The sequence below is a fragment of the Channa argus genome, chromosome 6 (assembly GCF_033026475.1).
Source record: "Channa argus isolate prfri chromosome 6, Channa argus male v1.0, whole genome shotgun sequence".
NCBI lineage: Eukaryota > Metazoa > Chordata > Actinopteri > Anabantiformes > Channidae > Channa > Channa argus.
The window spans coordinates 8,919,452-8,939,875 of NC_090202.1; the positions used below are offsets into that span (position 1 = coordinate 8,919,452).

At 39.5% G+C, this 20,424-nt stretch overlaps 2 protein-coding genes across 3 annotated transcripts in view; one reads left to right on the forward strand and one right to left on the reverse strand.

The window, feature by feature from the left end:
- ppm1lb (protein phosphatase, Mg2+/Mn2+ dependent, 1Lb) overlaps positions 1-8,836 on the reverse strand; it is a 39,016-nt gene extending 30,180 nt beyond the window's left edge. The window contains exon 1 of the mRNA XM_067507268.1: positions 7,877-8,836. Within this exon, the coding sequence (XP_067363369.1) occupies positions 7,877-8,275 (399 nt within the window). The 5' untranslated portion in view covers positions 8,276-8,836. The remainder of the gene's footprint in view (positions 1-7,876) is intronic.
- Positions 8,837-10,336: 1,500 nt separating this feature from the next.
- Positions 10,337-19,453, forward strand: nmd3 (NMD3 ribosome export adaptor). Of its 2 annotated transcripts, none has more exons than XM_067507265.1 (16): positions 10,337-10,480; positions 10,854-10,955; positions 11,310-11,444; positions 11,585-11,681; positions 12,447-12,527; positions 12,982-13,110; positions 13,444-13,534; positions 14,251-14,329; positions 14,693-14,789; positions 15,225-15,342; positions 16,736-16,881; positions 17,193-17,305; positions 17,402-17,474; positions 18,057-18,160; positions 18,936-19,006; positions 19,186-19,453. In XM_067507265.1, the coding sequence occupies exons 2-16, from the start codon at positions 10,912-10,914 to the stop codon at positions 19,317-19,319; spliced, it is 1,512 nt and encodes a 503-aa protein (XP_067363366.1). In that variant the 5' UTR covers positions 10,337-10,480; positions 10,854-10,911; the 3' UTR covers positions 19,320-19,453. The 2 variants fall into 2 exon arrangements, with proteins under 2 accessions (XP_067363366.1, XP_067363367.1); XM_067507266.1 differs by lacking the exon at positions 10,337-10,480 and adding an exon at positions 10,585-10,720.
- The last annotated feature ends 971 nt before the right edge of the window (positions 19,454-20,424 follow it).

The following is a 20,424-nucleotide window of genomic DNA, read 5'->3' on the forward strand; positions in this document are numbered from 1 at the left end:
ACAAAAACAAGGCAACCACAGAAGAAAACAAGAGGGCAAACCCCAGACTAATAAATCTCAAAAGGCCATAATCAAAAGTACATGGCTAAGATCCAGCATGACCCTGCTATACAAACCATCACACATACTCTGCCTGAGAATGCACACGATCCCTTTTCCTTCCAATTTTAATCACAAGCACAACTTATTGGACACACAGTAGAGTCTGATCCTCTTGTTTATCCCATGAGCCTTTGTTACAGGGTAAATTAAAGACAACCTAGTTCAGCGCTGGTTCACAGCAGAGTGCATTTGAAGTATTATTACTTACAGCTCTTCCAGTAAATAGAACCATGTGCAAATATTGAACATTTGTATCAAACGCATTCTTCCTATCTGGATCAATGTATGAAAGACTGCTAAGCACGTGTGCAGCAGAAAGGCATGAACCAGACACACATGTGCAAAGTTATAGATTGAAAACTTTCTACAATTTGAAAAATAAGCCATTAAATTTTTTTTATTTATTTATTTTTTTTTTTTTACATGAGCACATCCAGCTTCTGGTCGTATAAGCTGATAACAGACAGGTGCAGCAACACAACCAGGGAGACTGTTTCTATTTACAAGAATGCACCTGCCCTGTAGCCACAGGCCCATCTGGACTGTGCGAAAAGAGGAAGAGCCACAACTGCAAATGTTACAAAAATCACGGCCGACTCTCTTTGCTCAGACAATCACACCAATGTCACTAACTCTGAACAGCTGCGACTTGCTACCCTTCTCTCAGCCAACATTCTTCTCCCGCAGTCCTGCAATGCCAAGTCAGCGAGCAGGCAAACTCCAACTGACTCATCCATTTTCTCAATCACTCGCAGACAAACAAACAATTGTGGAGCAGGCACTGACTTAGAATTCTGTAGCTGGATTTTAATGGAAGAGTATTATTTCATTTCAGCATTTTATGACCGACATGTCACATGAAATGGCAAAACAAAGTGTAGATTGGACTGAGCAGCCCAGTAAATTCCAGCCATGTGATTAGATTTAGAGGCTGTTAATCAGCTACAGAGCCACCCCCCAAAAAAACACCACCCCCGTAGGATTTTACAATTGACGTTAAACAAATGTACTAATGCAGTAGGCAACCACTAACTATTGTAGCTTTGCAAAAGCTAGTATTGGATTTTAAACCTACATTTTCAACACAATCGGCAATTTACTGTTTTCCGTTAAAATACAAAACACATCACATGAGGAAGTGTGTTGCACCACATGAAGTAACTTTGTGTGGCAAGCAGCGGATGCTATATTACATGGGCATCAGGTTGACATGGCCTTGGAGATGGGAGTTTTCGTGGCCCATTTATATACTGCCAAGCCCTCTAAGAGAATGGGTGAGCTGGGGGGAGGATAGAAAAATAGATGAAAAGGGAAAACAGGGAGAGGAGGGTGACAAACAGAGCTACTGGAGTGTGTGGGGGGGATTGGCAGTCAAAGGCAACAGCCCCATTACCAAGGCCAACCTCAGCCCCCATGTCAGCTCAGAGTAGCTGAATTGTAGGAGGCAGAATAAAGCTAAATGCCACCAAGGTCCATCTCCGCAAACCACTTTTAAGACAAGACCTCCTCCAGCTAAAGTCCACATATACAGTGTTATGCGATGGTGGAGCCCAACATCTGTTTGCACTCTCACTTGTGAGGACTTGCCTCAAATGCCTGTCCCCACCATGTAAATCATTAGAATTTGGGTTAATGATTTGGTTAAAAGTTAGGCTTAGGTTACGGTACGTTTAAGGAAATTAACATACGTCAATGGAGAGTTCCTTCCAAGACTCTGTGTGTGTGAGAGAGAGAGAGAACAATGACCTTGTGGTTTCGTCCTGCTTGAAGGTGGGTTTATACATAGTCGGGGAGTTTTAACATTAGAGTTTGACAGATCAATGGCTTCCCTTCAGGGGTCGGCAGAGCGGAACACGTTCCACACATTGATTTGGCTTAAGTTTTTACACTGGCTGCATCCAGGCTCGGTACAAGCACCATGGTTGCCCTTGGTGGCTGGACGGGGCCACAACTGGTGGGGTGGGATTTGATCCTGTGGCCTTCTGTACGCATGCTCTATGCATCGAGGCACCTGTTAAATTACTACTGCAAGCAGGGAGGAATGGCACACTAAGGCTGAAGAAGGCACTCTTATCTGTTGCTACATGCTGTTGGCAAACTCTCACACAATCCTGTCACAGGGTCACACACACACACACCAAATGAGAAAAGTGCACATTCTTATTAAATTTACCAAATGTTCTTAGCTTTTACAGAGGGCAGACTTTTACTTTTTCCGTCTTTAATATTATCCCGTAAGTTCAGGGTCACCACAGCGCATCATTCGTCCACATGTTGATTTGGCAAATTATTTACTCCAGATGTCTTTCCTTAATCAATCCTACAGCCACTGTCGCCCCCGGAGACTTTTAACATGTTAAGACACATTATCACATTATTACAGTTAGGGAAGTCTCACATTTGTTTTATGACAAGAAAATTATTAAAAATGTTTACTCCATGGCTAAACATGTAGGTTGCAAGGCTAAAACCTCATTTATTCCACTATGTTTGTCCCACCTCAGGCTCCCTTTGACAGTCCTTTAACTACAAGGAGTGAGGGGATTTTGTGCCTGGTGGTGACAGTCTGTCACCACCAGGGACAAACTACTACAAGGTCAGAAGACCTTTCAGCAGAGCCCTCCAGGTCTCTGGTCTTTTTTCTGCTTATTTTCCAGCTGAACATGACTGCTACAAGAAAAGGTTAAAATATTAAAGTTGGCTTTTGCCATTTGTGACAGAAGTGACTAATGAATTTTACTAATATCCATCAGATTAATTCTTCTCTTTGCCCTGTACATGGTTTCATGTACAAGGCAAAGACCTGGTAATGACTGATCATTCTCTGAGTCAATAATGTATTGGTTATTATTAATTATTGGTTATAATTAATTATTTTCAATACTTCATTTATTCAGATACTTAATTTCTAGCAAAATTAGTTCAAATGTATGTCCATTTCACCAACCTGAGGGCACTGATTTAAGATGTGATGTTAAACCGTATGTAACAGGTGTCTGGTCTTTGGTGCTTCAGTCTCTCACAATAAAGACGTGTATCCCTGCCTCTGTCATTGCCACACGAATCCACAACCTCCATAAAAGGAGAAGCAGTGTACCTTTTTGTGCAGGACTGCGACACACACACACACACACACACACACACACACACACACACACACACACACACACACACACACACACACACACACACCGCTGTCCTTGGTCTTCCCACACTCCCTCTCTTCATTTGCTCTCTCTCTAATCCTGTAATGCCAACAGAGCAATTAGTCACATGCCAGCTCTTTCTTTCATCTTTCCAGTGAGAGCAAGCACAGGAGGAATTCAAACTGCTTGGTATTTAAACTAGCACCCCCATCCCCCCACAAACATGCAGACAATCACATTAAACTCCTGCCTTTCTGATTTTTTATATATATATATATATATATATATATATATATATATATATATATATATATATATATATATATATATATATATATATATATATATATATTTATATATATTTATATATATATATTTTTTTTTTTTTTTTAAATAGGAACTATGCCACATGCCGGCTTCAAGCACTATCGAAAGTCCTCTCTGCTCTGCAATTCAAAGAATACATGATGAATAGGAAAATGTAATAAATGTTCAGCTGGAATCTGAAACGAAAGGAGCATGTTAAGAGTTGGATAAAGACAGAGAGGATCATTAGACAATGGTCAGTGTCACTGTGGTGGTTTTTTTGCTCCCTTTTTTTACTTTTCCCTTTAACAGTTCAGATACCATTTCTATTACCAACCCACTCATAAACAAATGCCACTGATCAAAACTACATCAGAGTGAGAGCTGATAGAAAACCTCATTCTGTGAGCAGAACAAAAAGCTAAAACGACAGCAAAACAGAAGGGAGCCCTTGAACTCGACTTAAACAGACTCAAAGTGAACATCTTCTCTGCACCCTACAACCAAGGTAATTTTGTAAGACCTGAAGCCACAACCTGACTGAGAGGCAGGGAGAAGCAGAGTATGACCACTACCTACATGTAGCTAGGAAGGAACAACTGGCTCATGTTGCCATTATATGGATGAAGAGCCCAGGGGCTATCACTCTGCTGCAGCTGATTGCCATGTGTCAGCTAAAAATCAATATCCATTTAACAGATAAACCCCATAACTGAGGCAACATCTAATATGACTGAGAATACCGATGGATATGTTCATTAAACACTGGTTTTCCACACTCTGTACACTGAATGTGTGTGGTGTGTGAGTGTTGCAGAGAGAAGAGGAAACGTTTACAGGTGTCGTGTAGCACTGACTAATGATTTCTTTGCTAGTAAATTAATTGGATCCACTGAGGTGGTAGAAATCAAAATTACTGAAGGACTATATTATTTTCAGGATTTTCCATCCTGTAACTTACTGGAGTCACATTCTGGGATCATATACGTGGGAATTGCCCAAAAGGTTTTAACACTTACACCAAGTATGTAGCTATAGCCAGGTAGAGATGAGCTTAACGATTGAAGGTAGAAATTGCTCGTCTGCCATAGTTATACAAAACATAGAAAACATTTAAACCTACTACTTGCTAGTTAAAGCTTCAATATCCAATGTTTTCCATTTTGGTTTGAAAAATTATGCTTCAAACCTTTTCGTGATGTGGAGAGGTGCTGTAACCGAGTCTCATTCAACACCACTGGGAGCAGTGCAGATCTAAATGATTTTCAGAGGGGCCCGCTCTTCTAACCACCCAGAGAAGTCAAATTATTTCTGCTTGACTGGTTTTGACATGTGTTATTTGTTGTAATTGTGCAAAGCATAGCGGAGCAGGGAGAAGGAGAACTCAACAGTGTACAGTTGACTCATTTGTTTGTTTAATCTGTAGACAAACAGAAATGAAAAAAAAAAATGACTGTTTGACAACCATCTCTGTCTAACTTCTAAAAACTTTGCAACAGAGCCTTGTCACTACTGTTAGGTCACTAAACAGTGTAGAGGTGCTGCACATTAAACTGTTGTATGTGGAAATAAAAAAAAAACAACAGTTACACTATTAAACAATCTCCAGAACTGCAAACTGTTGTTTAAGTATTTTTGTAAACAATAAACCGAGAACATATAAACTATTGTTGACAGCCAGACTACCTGTGCATGTTTCCATGGATTACCTAACTGCCAGCTCTGTTGTTACTTCCCAGACAGGAAATTGATATCCATATTTTCATCTGTTTCTTGGCAAGAAAGCAAATAGCATTATTTCTTGAATGTCTATATGTAAAATTGTCCCTAACCTATTATTTCATATTAAAGATGTATAAAATGCCGGTAATGCATCACATAGTATCCAAAAAAGTATCCAATACTTACATCAAACTCATGGCTTTGATTGCTTTGCTGCTCGGTAACAGAGGTACAGTGATTATGTCATTAGATGTTGTGGTTTCTAGCTTCTAAAAGCTCAATTTACAGCCTCCTTCAATGACAGAAGGTGGTGATCCATATTATAAAAAGGTGAAAAATGTTATTGTGTTGGTTAACAGCTACACTTTTAAAGACGTTGATTATTAATCAAGTAATTTTTAAAAGTAAAAAAACAATAGCAAACATTCCCTATTCCCAGCCTCCCATCTATCAGAATTTATCATTTTTCTTTGCCTTTGCAACACGGATATTTTTAGATTTGAGACTTTTGGTCAGAAATAGTTGCAGTTCTAATTGCATTTAGATAAGCTACTGCTTATGTTGAATCACAGCTCTAATTAGCAAACACATTCACACCACAGTGAAAATGTATTTTACATTTCTATTCATTATAGGCATCATAAGCGTTCACAACCTGCTCATATTAGTACAATGACTTGCATGCTGGATAGCTGTAGATGTTGACACAAGACCCAAATTGCTTTAAAGGACTGTATGACATGTGGTTTGGATGAGCAGAGTGTGGGAAAACAAATGAAAGTGATTGACATCTCACCAAGCAGCTAGCTGAGACAGCCAGTATTCCTGGTGTCGCCTTGGGCCACATAGCATCCCTCTTTTTTATTCAGTGCCCTCTGGCAAATAAAAAAAAAAAAAAATCTAAATTCTCTAAACCAGGGAAGTTGTTTCTCAATGCTTCTGTCTGGCAAGCATTTCACACACTTCAAAAGAGAACGTGGGATTGAAAACAGACCAAAATTGTTGCCCATGGACATGCAGTGATAAAACAGACTCGTCCTCATGTGGGTAAATCTGAAGCTTCTCTTCTTGCTCTCACCACTGATGCTCTCCCACTTATTTTCTCATTTTTCCTGCCACATACAGTATATCTAAGTCTCTTAAACACATGTGTGGTAGATATATTGCAGCAGGGCCCAAGGGTTAGGTCACTGGTCTCAAAAAAGGAACTCCACAGAGGGAAGAAGAACAGGGGAGAGACAGTCTGCAAAGAAAAACAATCCAATGACCACTTTTGGTCAAAAGCTGCCGCAGTGAGCGCGGCTGCCCAGAATTACATTTCCCCCAAAAGAGCAGCTATTCTCTATGCCTTTAGCTGCCTATTTTTAGCATGTTATCATTCAGTCTCAATCGGAGTCAAATTCAAAATAAAGACAGTTGCTGTCAGGCTCAAAACAGCATGAAGCTTCTCAGCTATGACAACTAGACGATCAAGAGGTAACTAATGTTTAATGCAGAAGAAGATGAGAGCAGGGAAATAATGAGGAGGAAGAATGTTGTTGCATCAGTAGTGTACTGTCAGCTGAGGTCACTGTTGAAGGTTCAAGCATGCCATAACTTCATAAGAAATATTTGTTATTATCATTATCTTACCATGGGGTCATCTCAAATGCTCTAACCGACAACTTCTTCAAGGGGCACCTGGTGAGTTGCTGCCGCTACCATAATCACGAACAACAACATTAGTTAGCACCAAGAACTTGCCAACAAGACAGTATCAACTCAGGTTGGATGGTGGCTGGTGATGAGAAGATCAGTGATCAATGACCCACTTCAGTAAAGCTTTGCTCATGCTATTGAGCTCATCTGGTTACATGTACACCTCGGAGGCACACCAATCTGAGTTCATCCTCTTCCTTTCATCTTTGATCTTGCTAGTCTGCATCCCAAATGTGTAACAGTGAAAGATGGATATTTATATTTTTGGCATAATTTTAAGGATTAAAATACTGTAGACAAGATGCAGTGCCCTTGCCACTTGGAAGTAAAAGGTTTGCGTGGACGAGCAAGTGTTTGTGTGGAGTGTGTGTGCGCAAGCACGGCTGCTGCAAGAAATTATAGGCTCCATATCCACCAGTAATCCGTGATAATTGCGAATGGGTGGATTACCAACTGCTTCAGGGGCCCTGATAGCACCACGCTCATTATGTGTCACCAGTTTTTTCGAATTTAATGAAAAAATTTAAAATGTGCATTCATATACTAGGCAGGGATAAATTCAATTATTCATCTTATCATCTAAAACAAAATAACAGTCGTTTGCTGTCCTAATAAAGATGTCTTCATAGTAAGTTTCCCCGCTAAAAGCCTAGAGAGGTCAACTTAGGATCTGCAGCCAAACTTATATCCTCACTCATGTTTTTAATAAACATCTGACTGCTGCTGTGACATTTCAGCCAGACCACACAGAATATATTAGTAACTAACTGATAAATGTTCACTTGCAATTCATTAAAAGCTCCTTTTGGGTTACTTGAGTTGGAATCAGAGGGTATGTGTGGACTAAAAGTGGTTTTAGTACACAAATACCTAACAAGAAATGCCTTCCCTGTACTTCTCACCTCTCCTCCGTGGCCGTCAAAAATCCCAAATATAGACGGATGAGTCTTGTTGACGATGTCTGTGAGCACCTCGAACCTATCCTCCATGTGGTCTCGCCGGCCTTGGATGGAGTACACGGCCACGTTGTTGCTCTTGAACTCCCAGGTCTTGGAGAATTCCGCGTCCAGGACGTCCAGCCCGCCGAACCGCTCGTTCTGCATCATCTCCGCCACTTTCCCCTTGACCATCTTAACCGCATCCCGGCTGGACTTCACGATGGTCTTCACTTCGTCCGTATGGAAGAAGTAACTCCACAGAGCCAGGCTGAGGCACAGCAGGAACAAGGTCTCGGGTCTGAGCAGAAAGTAACGCATGATCCGACCTAGCAGAGACAGCAGGGTCATTGTATCCTCTATCATTTATTTATTTACTCGCAGGAAACCGCGGCAGGTTGTGTGTCGGTCGCCCCCGCCGCAGATTTCATTCCATCGTCGTCGGCTTGAGTGGTTTGGCAGCTGCTAAAGAGACGCATTTAACCGAACCTTTCACACGGGGGAACATTAAGATTATTCTGATTCAGCCGGGGACACTTCACTTAGAACCAGAAGTAAGGTGCTGGCATACGTACACACACCGGGGGAAACAGACAGGGTTGCTCCGGCTTCTTCACTCTAGCAAGCAGCCCCGCAGTGAGCCACCAACGGCTGTCCGCTCATCTGATGCGGTCCGACGGCACCGAAACCGCCGGACAGACAGCGCAGGTCTACCGCTGCGACTTCAAAGCCAAAGTGTTAGCTGCAGCCAAGCTGTGGCCAGAGTCTCTCCTTGGTCAGCCCTTCTACTGTCCCCAGTCCTCAAAATAGCGGTCTGTGTTGAAACGCTCACATTCCCAGCTGCCACATTAGCTGCGAGCCGCCGCCTCCTCCGCCGCTGCTGCTGCTGCTGCCTTCAGGTGCAGCTGGCATTGTCCCTCCTACGAGTCAGTGTGCTGAGCACAGGAGGCTGCTGGGTAATTAAAGTGACGGAAAAAGTAATAAAACCGTTTGCGTAGGTAAAAGTAGCATGTCAGTACATACATATATTCCAAAGTAAGTGAAAGTCCTGCAGTGAAAACTACTTAATTTAGGAAGCAAAGTAGCACATAAAAGTGCAATTAAATAGACCACTTAAAGTAGCAAAGTAAAGATAGGCTACTGATTTGGGGCAAAATGCCTATCTGCCACATTGTTAATACAAATGCATCAATGAATAAGCAGCATTTAGCTGCTGTACTATTTTGAACAAGGCAATTTTTACAGTTATGTAATAAGTATAGTGCTTCATCTACCGTCACTTAAATACTGGGTCATGAGATAAATAAGAGTTTTAAAGTAGAGCAACTGAAAATATTCTGGCAGTAACACATTCTTTAGTTTCACTAGATTAAATAGCACCTTTAAACTAACACAAAATGATTTGCAGACTGTGTTAGAAATGCAGTTAAAAAGCACACAGAAATGAGAAATACAAAAATAAATGGTATGCCTGCAATGCATGAATAATATTCAAAAATGTTTTTGCCTGTTTCTACAGAAATTTAATGAACAATAACATTGAATTCCCCGCCAATTCTTCCCATAAAGTTCCATCTACCACAAAGTAGCAAACCCATCTTCCCTGGATCAGCGAATTAACTAAGCTACTTTTACATGTGAAGTCCTTCTGACTTTAGATGTTTCCGACGGCACGTGAATGCATATCGAGTTGGAACGCCACAGGTGCGCAAGATTTGAAATTATAAACTCCAGGCGCCTAACTTTGACAATTTAATTTTAACAACTGGCGAAATCGGATAAATAACCCCACAATTGAGACCTGTCTTATTAACGGCCCTGTACAACATGTTCAGCTGCCCTGGGAATATAGACATGCAGGGGTCCCACAAGCCCAGTGTGTTGGGTAAAACTAATACTGATCATGATAAGATATACTGTATAGGAATCTGTCCGACTAAACCCCAGTATTAGATGACACGTAAAGAAAATTAAGGAGGTGACTGCATTATTACCTTGAGACCTTGTCTTGAAGATATTTGTGCAAAAATAAAGTCTTAACATCCTGCCAGCAGCTACTTTTACCCAAGGCCCTGGAACAAATTAACCTGGATTTGATTTGAGGGGAAGGATTAGATCAAATAAGGGTCTATACTGAAGAACAATTATAATACTAACAACACTTCCTCATTTACCTACTTTATTAAAATAAATGCAAGAGTGTCCTTATTATTGTTATTTATTGCTAACATTATATGCAGTTAGGTTCAGAAACAAAAAAATAGGCAGAATTCTACTTCATTTGTATTGAACAGTTTTGATATATGCAAAATATATACAAATACAACCTGTTCTGTTACTCTGAGCTGTTGATTAGCTTATTCAAGAATGAATAATTACCAGAAGTGTCGTATTTTGCACTTTCAATGTAATCTGAGTTTGGTCAAAGAAATTTTATTCAGGCAAACAAAGAGAGCATCGGGGTCCTTTAGGCATGCGTGACGTCACCCAGCCTCCCTCTGTCCTCGATTGGGAAAACGTGGTGGACTTTAATTTGAAGAGTGTGGTGGATTTCACATTAGATTAACTTAAGTAAGTTTTGTCATCGGTGTTTTGCTGAGTTTTAGTAATAGATTAATTTTGACTGGCATTCTGTGCTTGTTTCTTTGCGAATATCTCTTAGAATCACTCATCTTAACTTGCAATTTAGCCATGAATGCTAACTGTCTGGAGAGCATCAGCTAGCAGAGTTAACGTTAACTTCAGTGTCACACACTGCATATTTTCATTCTTTATATTTGAAGGTTTCTGAGTTTACAGTCAGAAATAAGGGTAAGTAATTTATTTGCCTGCCGTTTTTAAAAAGGTTAGTTTTTATTAGCTGTATTCCAGTCTGTTCCAGTATGCTGTCAACGTTGTTTAGCTTCGACAGAGGGAAATAAATGTGTCATGTTTCTATTCTCAGACATTGTTGGGCTACACACAGATCCACAGACATACTCAGACCTGTCAAATAGACGAGAATGGAGTACATGCAAGCTCCTGCCACAAGCAGCCAGGGAAATATGTAAGTGGAAAAAAAAGTGTTTTAATGTTCTCCAGTCTGTTTTGTGTTATGATTACAATTTCAAGAAATGCATTTTCACACATCATTGCTAGACAGCAGTGCACTAACAAACTGAAGCAATATTTTCTCTAAATTGCACCAAATGTTCCCTGTTAACGGTTTGATCTTGCTGCTGAGGGAAGCTTTTACTACGATTCAGAGAGCCTTCAAAATGCTGTAGGAGATTATCAGCATTGTATAATTATAAAATAATCTAAATCCAGAACTGTATTATTTTTAGCAAATCTGATCTATAAAATTTCATTTTGTTTTTTGTATTTAAATATGTTTTACCTGTACATCTTTCCGATCTAGCCTGTGCTGTACCTGTGGCACTCCTATTCCTCCCAACCCAGCTAACATGTGTGTAGCCTGCCTGCGTACTAAAGTGGACATCTCAGCAGGAATCCCCAAGCAAGTCACAGTGCATTTCTGCAAGCAGTGTGAAAGGTTTGTTAAAAGCAGTGAAAATTTGGTACACACAATGTTAAGTTATTTTGCCATGGAAAGCATTTACAGTTCTATAATGTTTTTTTGAATATTTATTGGGAAAGTTGATGTTTGAATTTACATCTTTCTCTTTCATGCAGGTACTTGCAGCCTCCAGCCACCTGGATGCAGTGTGCCCTGGAGTCCAGGGAGCTGCTGGCACTTTGCTTGAAAAAACTTAAGAGCTCAATGACCAAAGTGAGTATCATTCATACTAAACTTCCTAAACGACACTAGCGTGTTTGCACTCCGATAATACAATTAATAGAAGTAATACAATGTAAGTAATTCTGCCCTCAAAAATAACCTAGAGCTGCAACTGATTATTAGGTTTTTTTTTTTTTTTATTGAACCAGCAGTCCACAACTGAATGATTTTCAATGTACGATGATTAAAAAAAAAAAAAAAAAAGTAGAAAATCATCATGATTGGAGGAGTTGGAATAGGAGGCTGTTGGTTATTTTGATTAATTGATTCATAAAATAGCTTAGCATGGGTAAAGCCTGTGCTTGGAAATGCTTGCAAAGCAAAAGTGCATTTATGTCTGAGACTAATGGGACCACAGTGGTGAAATCACACATAAAACTACTTGTTTACTGTTCATTTTGAACTGAAATCAAAGTTCAAATGTGGAAAAAGAATATTTTCACAAAGGCAGTCATCCACGGACCACAGGGTCAGTGGCTGTATGTCGAAGTGTCTCTGGGCAAGACACTGAACCCCTAACAGCCCATTCCCCTCCCCAGCTGTGCAGTGCCAGTCCAAGCCTAGTAGAAATTTGGGTGGGATGCGTCAGGAATGGCGTCCGGCGTCCATGTACGCCAAAAAAAGTTGGTGTACATGGTCAGTTTGGTCTCATATTTAATTGAGTTATTTATAAAAAGCTATTTATAAAACCCTGCATGTATCTGACTCATCAAAATAATTTGCACTATATTCACAAAAGTTCCTTTCTCGTCACAGGTTCGTCTTATTGATGCTGGCTTCCTGTGGACAGAGCCACATTCTAAAAGGATTAAAATTAAACTAACCATTCAGAAAGAGGTAAGAGAACAAAAGAGAAGTAAAACCTGAGATAAACATGTTTTCATCTGAAGGTTGAGGGGTAACCCACAAACCAATTATGACATTCTTTGACATTGGTTTAATCACTTACATAGCAGACTTGCATAGATAAACTCTTCAAATGGAGTGTGTTTCAAATAGTGTGTTTGTGTTTGAGACTAGTGATTGTTGCCAGTGGCTGTCATCTCATCTCTTTGACCTTTAATGAGAACATGAGCCCTGTACTTAGGGCCAGTTCTTTTCTTTTTGTTATTGGAAAGTCTGTGTAATGGCTACTCAATATCACACTGACATATGCAAAGAGGCCAGAAAGAAAGACGAAAAGAAAATGTGTTGTTTTTTTTTTTAAATGTAATGAAGTGAAGAGTTTTTGGTTTTGTTTGCCATGCACTTTAGCAAATGGTGTAACTTGTTACTGTGTTTGCCTCTCCAGGTGATGAATGGTGCGATCCTACAGCAGGTGTTCGTGGTTGAGTTTGTCATCCAGTCCCAGATGTGTGACGACTGCCACCGTGTGGAAGCCAAGGACTTCTGGAAGGCTGTGGTTCAAGTTAGGCAGAAGGTTGGTGTAATCTAAATATTCATAAACATTCTATTTTTTTTATTTACTTCTCTTTCTTTAACCAAAACTAAACTCATAATTTCACTTCATTAAAATACTTTAATATATACGTGTGCTTTGCAGTGCTTAACTTAATGAAGTATTTTTTTATTAGTTGAAGCATCAGTAGTGGTCCACATTGGTAATTATATAGATTGATTGTGCAGCAGTGAGACAGAAGGACTTAAGGTATAAGAAAATGAGTTTGAACCTTATGTGCAGGTATGCCAGACAGTATGATTTAAAACTTGAAGATCACATCAAAAATCAAGACTTTTCTTTTTTTAACTACAGACTGTTCATAAGAAGACATTCTACTATCTAGAACAGTTGATCCTCAAGCACAAACTCCACCAGAATGCCCTCAACATCAAGGACATACATGGTAGGTCAAAGGCTCTGTATTTCATTTTATGTATTTATTATATCCTCGTTTTCCTAATTTTTTATTTAATTTGTGTTTTAAGGGAGTTGCCTATTATTTTTCCTCTTACTGAATTAGACTGAAAAGGGGGAACCTTGCCTCATTTGTCACCAGGGTAGCTAATATGAATCAGAACTAAGCAGATAATGCATAATGATGGAATGAGTGTTAATTACCTCTTCCTGTACCAGACAGCAAGTCATGCATGGATATCACTGGCGCCATCACTTCATACAGTCGTACTTGTGTGGGCCTTGGACGGGCAAGCATTGTGCATCTACAGTAATTGGTGTGCTGTATTGAGGGCAGTAATTTTTTTTTACCAGATTCCTGTGATGCAAGCTTACCCTGTTTAGAGATGTTAACTAACACTCTGGATGCACTCATAAACGGGGCACACATGCTATGCACCGACAGCTCAGGAATAGCTCTGTGCTGTTGGACAGGACTGAACTACAGCTCATCTCCGTGTCTCGAACTTAAAAGCTTTATGAAGGTCACAACATGTGGCTGCCACATTCTCTTTCAACCCCATCTGCTCACTTTGTGTGTGTGTGTGTGTGTGTGTGTGTGTGTTTTTTTTGCTTGCTTGCATTTTTGCTCTGCAACAGTGACGACCCTCAAAGTGTGATAAATTTAGAGCTGGCTCATATAATTGTATTTCTATTCTCCATCAGAGGGGATTGATTTCTACTATGGCTCCAAGCAGCATGCTCAGAAGATGGTTGAATTCCTCCAGTGCACCTCCCCCTGCAGGTGAGCAGTGAGTCTGAAAACATTAACCCAATGATGCTCAGTGTTTAGACCACAGTCACATTTATATACACATTTTGGCATGTTGAACACAACCCTAATGTGGCAAATCTGGAGCTGATTTGGTAGCGCGAGCTCTCTCTCTCTCTCTCTCTCTCATATCTACAGATATCTTGATTATAATATAATATAAGGTTATAATATATAATAATTAATGATTTTCTTGTCATACATTTTATCTCACAAAATCACTGGTGATATGATATATCAATATCTTGGACAAAATATCGTGATTGTATGATGAGATAAGTGATTCCCACCCCACATGACGATTGTAATAAACCTTTTTTTTTTTGTTTTTTTAAGGTCAAAGACATCCCAGCGTCTTATCTCTCACGACATCCATTCAAACACCTATAACTACAAAAGCACCTTCTCTGTGGAGATTGTACCTGTCTGTAAGGTATACAGTAATAGGTTTTTATTTGCTTTTCATTTTTCGTTGATCCTCTATTGGAGCTGAGTCACACGCATCTGCTTAGTGCTTTAGGCAAAAACTGTCATTTTTCTTTACACGTCAACTCTGAAGTTAGTTTAGTATGAACTTGTTCTAGAAAGCTGTCAGATGTTTTCTGATATTGAGATTGAAACCTGCAGCAATATTGTCTATTTATAAAAATGACTATGATGATAACTAAAACTTTTTCTGCAGTTAGAGAAAATGAATATCGTTTAACATTAAAACAAAGGTAGAGATGAAGATTCTGGGCAGGACTTTGACGTTTCCAGTAGTTAACATGAAGCTTGGGAAACCAGCTGTTGTACACATCTGTAGTGAGTCTTAAGTGTTTTACTCTACCTGTAACCGTTTGACCCCTATGTTGTGTCTGGTTTCCAGGACAACGTAGTGTGTCTTTCACCTCGTCTGGCTCAGAGCCTGGGGAACATGGGTCAAGTGTGTGTGTGCATCCGTGTCACCAGCTCCATCCACCTCATCGATCCTAACACCCTGCAGAGTGAGTATGTTAGCTGCCCCAATTCTCAAAACACATAAGGCAGTTTAACAATAATTTACCCTTTTGTAGTTAAATTTAACTGCAGTCTGGAGAAGTTAGTCAGTGTGATTTTAAAATAATTCTTTGTATAGATTTGTAAAAGACCAAGATAGAGCAGAGAAACCTAATTAATACAACATTGGAGAAATGAAGAGACAGTTAGGATAAAATCAAGTCCATTTAAAATTAGAAACGTTCTCATTCTATAAAGTTGTCTTTAAAAGGAGATTAGCCAGCCTTATGTCCTAGGGCCAGGTTGTCCTGGAGTCTTGAGATCTGCTCAAAAGTATTTTGGTCAAAAGTTCCCAGTAGTTTCCATACTCTAGCCCATGATTTAGTACATTGATAAAGTTTTAGATTTTGATTTAGGACACTGGGGGCAGTAGAAATTCATGTTTGTGTAGTGTATAGTGCTCCTAAACACAAAATATTGCTGTTTCTTACAAGGAAAAATAAATTCCAGTTAAGATTTGATATGTAGGAATTATTATGTGCATCACTCTTTGGTTCACGCTTCTCTAATGTGGTAAGTTGATTTATTTATTTCTCCATAGGGTATACTACTACCTTTTGACCAATTACTGCTACAGATTTAGCATACCTATGCCCTTAAGTCTTGTTTGTCTTTGTCAGCATTTTCTTTATCATTTCTAACTAAGCTGACCACATGTTCACGCAGCGGCTCCCCTCTGCTCCCAGTAAATACACAGCACAAGACATTATATTCTGTTGTCAAAGCCAAGTCAGCTCATTCAGCTGGATTCATAATTAGTTCAAGTATGGTGACAATTAGTGATGATGCATTTCCTCAGTATCTGGTGCAATCATTCATTATGTGAGAGGCTAAGACACATCTTTACATAATTCAGACACTGTGGAAGCAGCACACAAGTTTCCAATTACTTTTGAAAGTGCAGGCTATTTTTGCCGCAGAAAGTTTTAGAACAGGCTGAATAGCAGTGTGGAGTCAGAGCTCTGGAACAGATTTAGGCTGTAGTAAGAAATATGTGCTTGTCTTTGTTTGTTCACTTTTTTGCACATCGTTTATGTCTGGGTTGTTTGAAATATGTACAGTTAGAAAACTCACATTGGCAGACAAATCAACTTTGTATTATTTGTTGTACCCACGTGGCTTCTAGATAAAAGAACTTAGAATATGTTAAAGTGTAGTTCTGACAAATATCTAAAACAACTGGGAATATCACAGCCCTTTTGAAACCTGGCAGTTTGTCATGTTACTTCAAATGCCAAGTAAAAACAAGAACTCATGATATAATTTTCTCATCATATTTAAGCTGCCTGATCCAATGTCTAATGTTAGTGGTCACTAATAAATATATAAATTACACACTAGTTGCTGAGGTGGATGGGAACACATACTGGCGTAACCCCTTCAACAGTCTGTGTAACCCACGGCAACTGGAGGAGTTCATCGTTATGGACATTGACATCATCAGAGACCAGAAACTGGGTGCTGGAGCTGGCTTGAGGTCCAATAAGGTAAGTGTTTGTGTGCAGAAGAGATTGCATTATGGGGGAACATTGCTTTTCTGTTGGATGCTAAATCAATTGGGAACCATTACATTGTCTCCTGAACCTGTATGTAGGATTTGAGCCAACACAACAGCAGTACACAAAAGTGTTTGTTGTGATGGCACAGGGAATGAGATTTGTAGGAACATGGCTTAAATGTTGGATTATTATCGATGCAACAGTTGGACCAAATCGGAGCTAAAGAATGAGATTAGAGTTGTTTAACGGGCTAAAAAGTACATTTAAATCTACCCTCGGTGTGTGCGTGTATATTTTAGCACACCCTGGCTGAAGTGTGGGTTCAGAAGACATCAGAGATGGACACCAGTCAGCAGTACCACTGCCGTACTTTCCTGGGCCACCTGCTCAACATTGGAGACCTGGTACTGGGGTGAGTATAATGGATTGACAAACAGTTCTGATGTTGGGAAAACACTGATCGACTGTGATCTTTACGCTTGATGGCACATTTACTTCTCACTCACAGGTTTGACTTTGCCAATTCAAACATCAATGATGAGCACCTGAATAAGATGAACCCTCACCATGTCCCTGATGTGGTAAGACTCAAATAGGTGTCAGATAAGGCCTTAGTATTTCTTGTTGGTTTAAAGGGGGACTTCACTGATTTTCAACTTGCTTTCTATGGCTTTAGTTTAGGGTCTAAATGTACATTAATGCTTTTAAATTTTCCTCTGACTTCACTATATTAAGATATTTCTCTGTCACTAGCTGAAAAACTCAGGTGACATCACCCTGTGGAGTGTTTTCTATATAAATAGGAGTTCAAATGATGTCATCTAGGGGAGGATCTGGAAAAGCAGGTTGACCATGATTACAAACTCCATTGTATGAGCAACAAGATAACATGATCTGAACTGAAAGTTCACCAAGTGATGTCATCTGGAGGCCTTTTTCAGCTAGTAGTAGAGAGATATGTTGATATAGAGAAGTTAAGGGGAAGTTTAATGGCATTTATGTACACGTACTACCCAAACTAGACCCAATAGAAGCAAGTTCAAAAGCATTGAACACATCTTTTAACGTTGTGGATTTGGTAACATTCTTGAGAGAAATACCACATTGCTGTATAGAAACACAAACAGTCTGTTTTAAGTGTTATAATCTGTGAAACCTGTAAGGTGCTGATCAAAAAAAGCTACGACCGCAACAGGAGGGCGAAGCGCAGAAACTGGAAGCTGCAGGAAATGGCCAAAGATCGTGACGTGGACACAGATGATGAGAGGTAACACAATAATTTTCTAGACCCGACAAAAAAAAAGCTCCACATATGTTTCATCTGATTCACATCCTGTCATTTTCTAAAGCATTGTATAAACATCCATCTTTGGTATTTGATGAAGCACTTCTCTGTTCCTGCTGTCCCGCCACCCAACTTTTTTTCTCTACTGATATCTTTCCAAAAGCACTAACTAACCAGTTAGGAGTAAATAATGCTTCTGTCAGGTACTGGTTTAAGTCGAGGATTAATAAGCATTTGCTTCTCCAGTAAGTATTAGTAATATATTGATATACAGTATGTGGAAGCCATTGAAACATTGGTGATTGGTTTTTAATAGCTTTTGGAGCAATGGAGCTCCATGGCACAGAGGAATAAGTAAAACTTTGGCTACACAATAACACAGAATATCAGCAGGTGATTCCTTTCATGTAAAAGTGCTTGAAGGTTTCCTGGATGTAGCTGCATGTAGCATATTAAATATTTTCTTTCATAGCTGTTCTGAAATGTCTGGTAAATACAGTTAGAAAATCAATCTTTTATAAGGTACCTTTCAAACGAAAGTTCTATCCTGAAGTGCATTTTGAGGTTATGGGAAATTTTGCTTTCTGCATATGGAAACACATTTAAGCAACCAGAAACAGCCACTAAATATCTGACATTGTTTCGGTTTTGTTGGTGAATAGTGCCAGGTATCCTGTTGATATATTTTTATTATATTTTTTTCCCCTTTATTGCTGTGCCACATGACTTTTCCTTTAACTTGCTTTTTGGTCTTCAGACAATACCAGGACTTCCTAGAGGACCTGGAGGAGGACGAAGCTCTGAGGAAGAATGTCAACATCTACAGAGGTGAGCAACTTAGACACTGCTGCCCCTCTTTTTTTAAATATATTATGTAGCTGTCGGGTTCATTTACTTACTTTAGTTTTTTCACCTACTGGCAGAAGTGACGTCACTGACTTTATTATAAGATAAAAAAAATAAACAGTCTGAATTTTGATATATATTTTTGAAACTTCTCCTTTAAGATGCATCAAAGATCCCGGTGGAAAGCGACACTGACGATGACGGCGCACCACGTATCTCCTTGATGGAGATGTTGGAGGACCTCAGCCTAACAGATGCCACAGGAGCAGAGGGTGCTGACATGATGACAGACTAATCAGTCGCTGTCCTTCCCGTGTGGTGTCGACTGCTTAACTATCATGGCTGCTGTATTGCTGATACAGCGATACAGTTACAGATCTGATTTGAACTAATGGGAGAATGAGGACTTATTAAACCATTTGAAAATTATGTATTCTTCTTATCTTGAATTTCTCTGACTGTGGTGTGATTAGTAATTGCACCTAAAACCCATAAATGGTGGCTGTAAGGATGCCACCAAGGAAGGTGTGCGATTGATCACTTTATCCCTTGTTTTTCAGTGGATTTCTATCCCCACTTTGGCCTACAGCCACATTTAAAATGTTCTAGGTGATGTGGTAATGGAGTTAATAAAACTGCATCAAAAACTAATATTTGTCCTCATGCAGAGTTTTCATGTTTGCATTTTATGCTTGGCTTTGTGTAGGCTTTTTGTCCACCAGAGGGAGCTTTGGGCTTGAAAGAAAGAAAGTAATGCTTTTAAATAGCCACACATGAAGCAAATCAGGCCAGACTTCCATCATTTCCATCATTTGGCTGATGTGTGAAATATTCAAATATTTACCAGACAGAGGTGTTTGTAATCAGATGTGGGCAGAATATGTAGAAATGTTAAAACTGGGACTGCAGATTAGGAGCTCAGGTTGTGTAGAAACAGTTCTCCAACCGGTTTCCATTTCTGCAGAGGATAAGTATACACATGCATATGCTTAGTCAGCGCTATAGATTCCACTCTATTTGCAAAATGACTCTTGACATGTTTACATTAAAGATTTTGCACCCAGAAATGCAGTTCAAGAGATGAACAACCTCACAAGCAGGTTGTTACATTAGTGTTTATAGATTTTATGTAATCTGATATTCAGGTAGTCTGTCACCTTAGCTCTTTGATAGTTTGTGCTTATTGAAAGAGAAAAACAAAACAATGCTTTCAAATGTTGTAAGCCTGTAAATGTCTTTAGTAATTGAAAAATATCAGTTTGTTAGCTTTTTTGTTTATCTCAATTTCTACAGGAGGCAGCTAATATAGGCACTTGTGCATCTGATGTGTGTGCCTGTAGGCAAAGGGCTGCAGTTAAATGGATCAACTTTACAGGAAGGAAGATGTCAAATAAAGTGGG

Bases quoted from the DNA above. Each gene is read 5' to 3' on its own strand.
- nmd3 (XM_067507265.1), top strand. From the start codon at position 10,912: ATGGAGTACATGCAAGCTCCTGCCACAAGCAGCCAGGGAAATAT. The intron at 11,682-12,446 runs GTGAGTATCATT...TTCTCGTCACAG, and splicing joins TTAAGAGCTCAATGACCAAA to GTTCGTCTTATTGATGCTGG. The intron at 12,528-12,981 runs GTAAGAGAACAA...TTGCCTCTCCAG, and splicing joins AACTAACCATTCAGAAAGAG to GTGATGAATGGTGCGATCCT.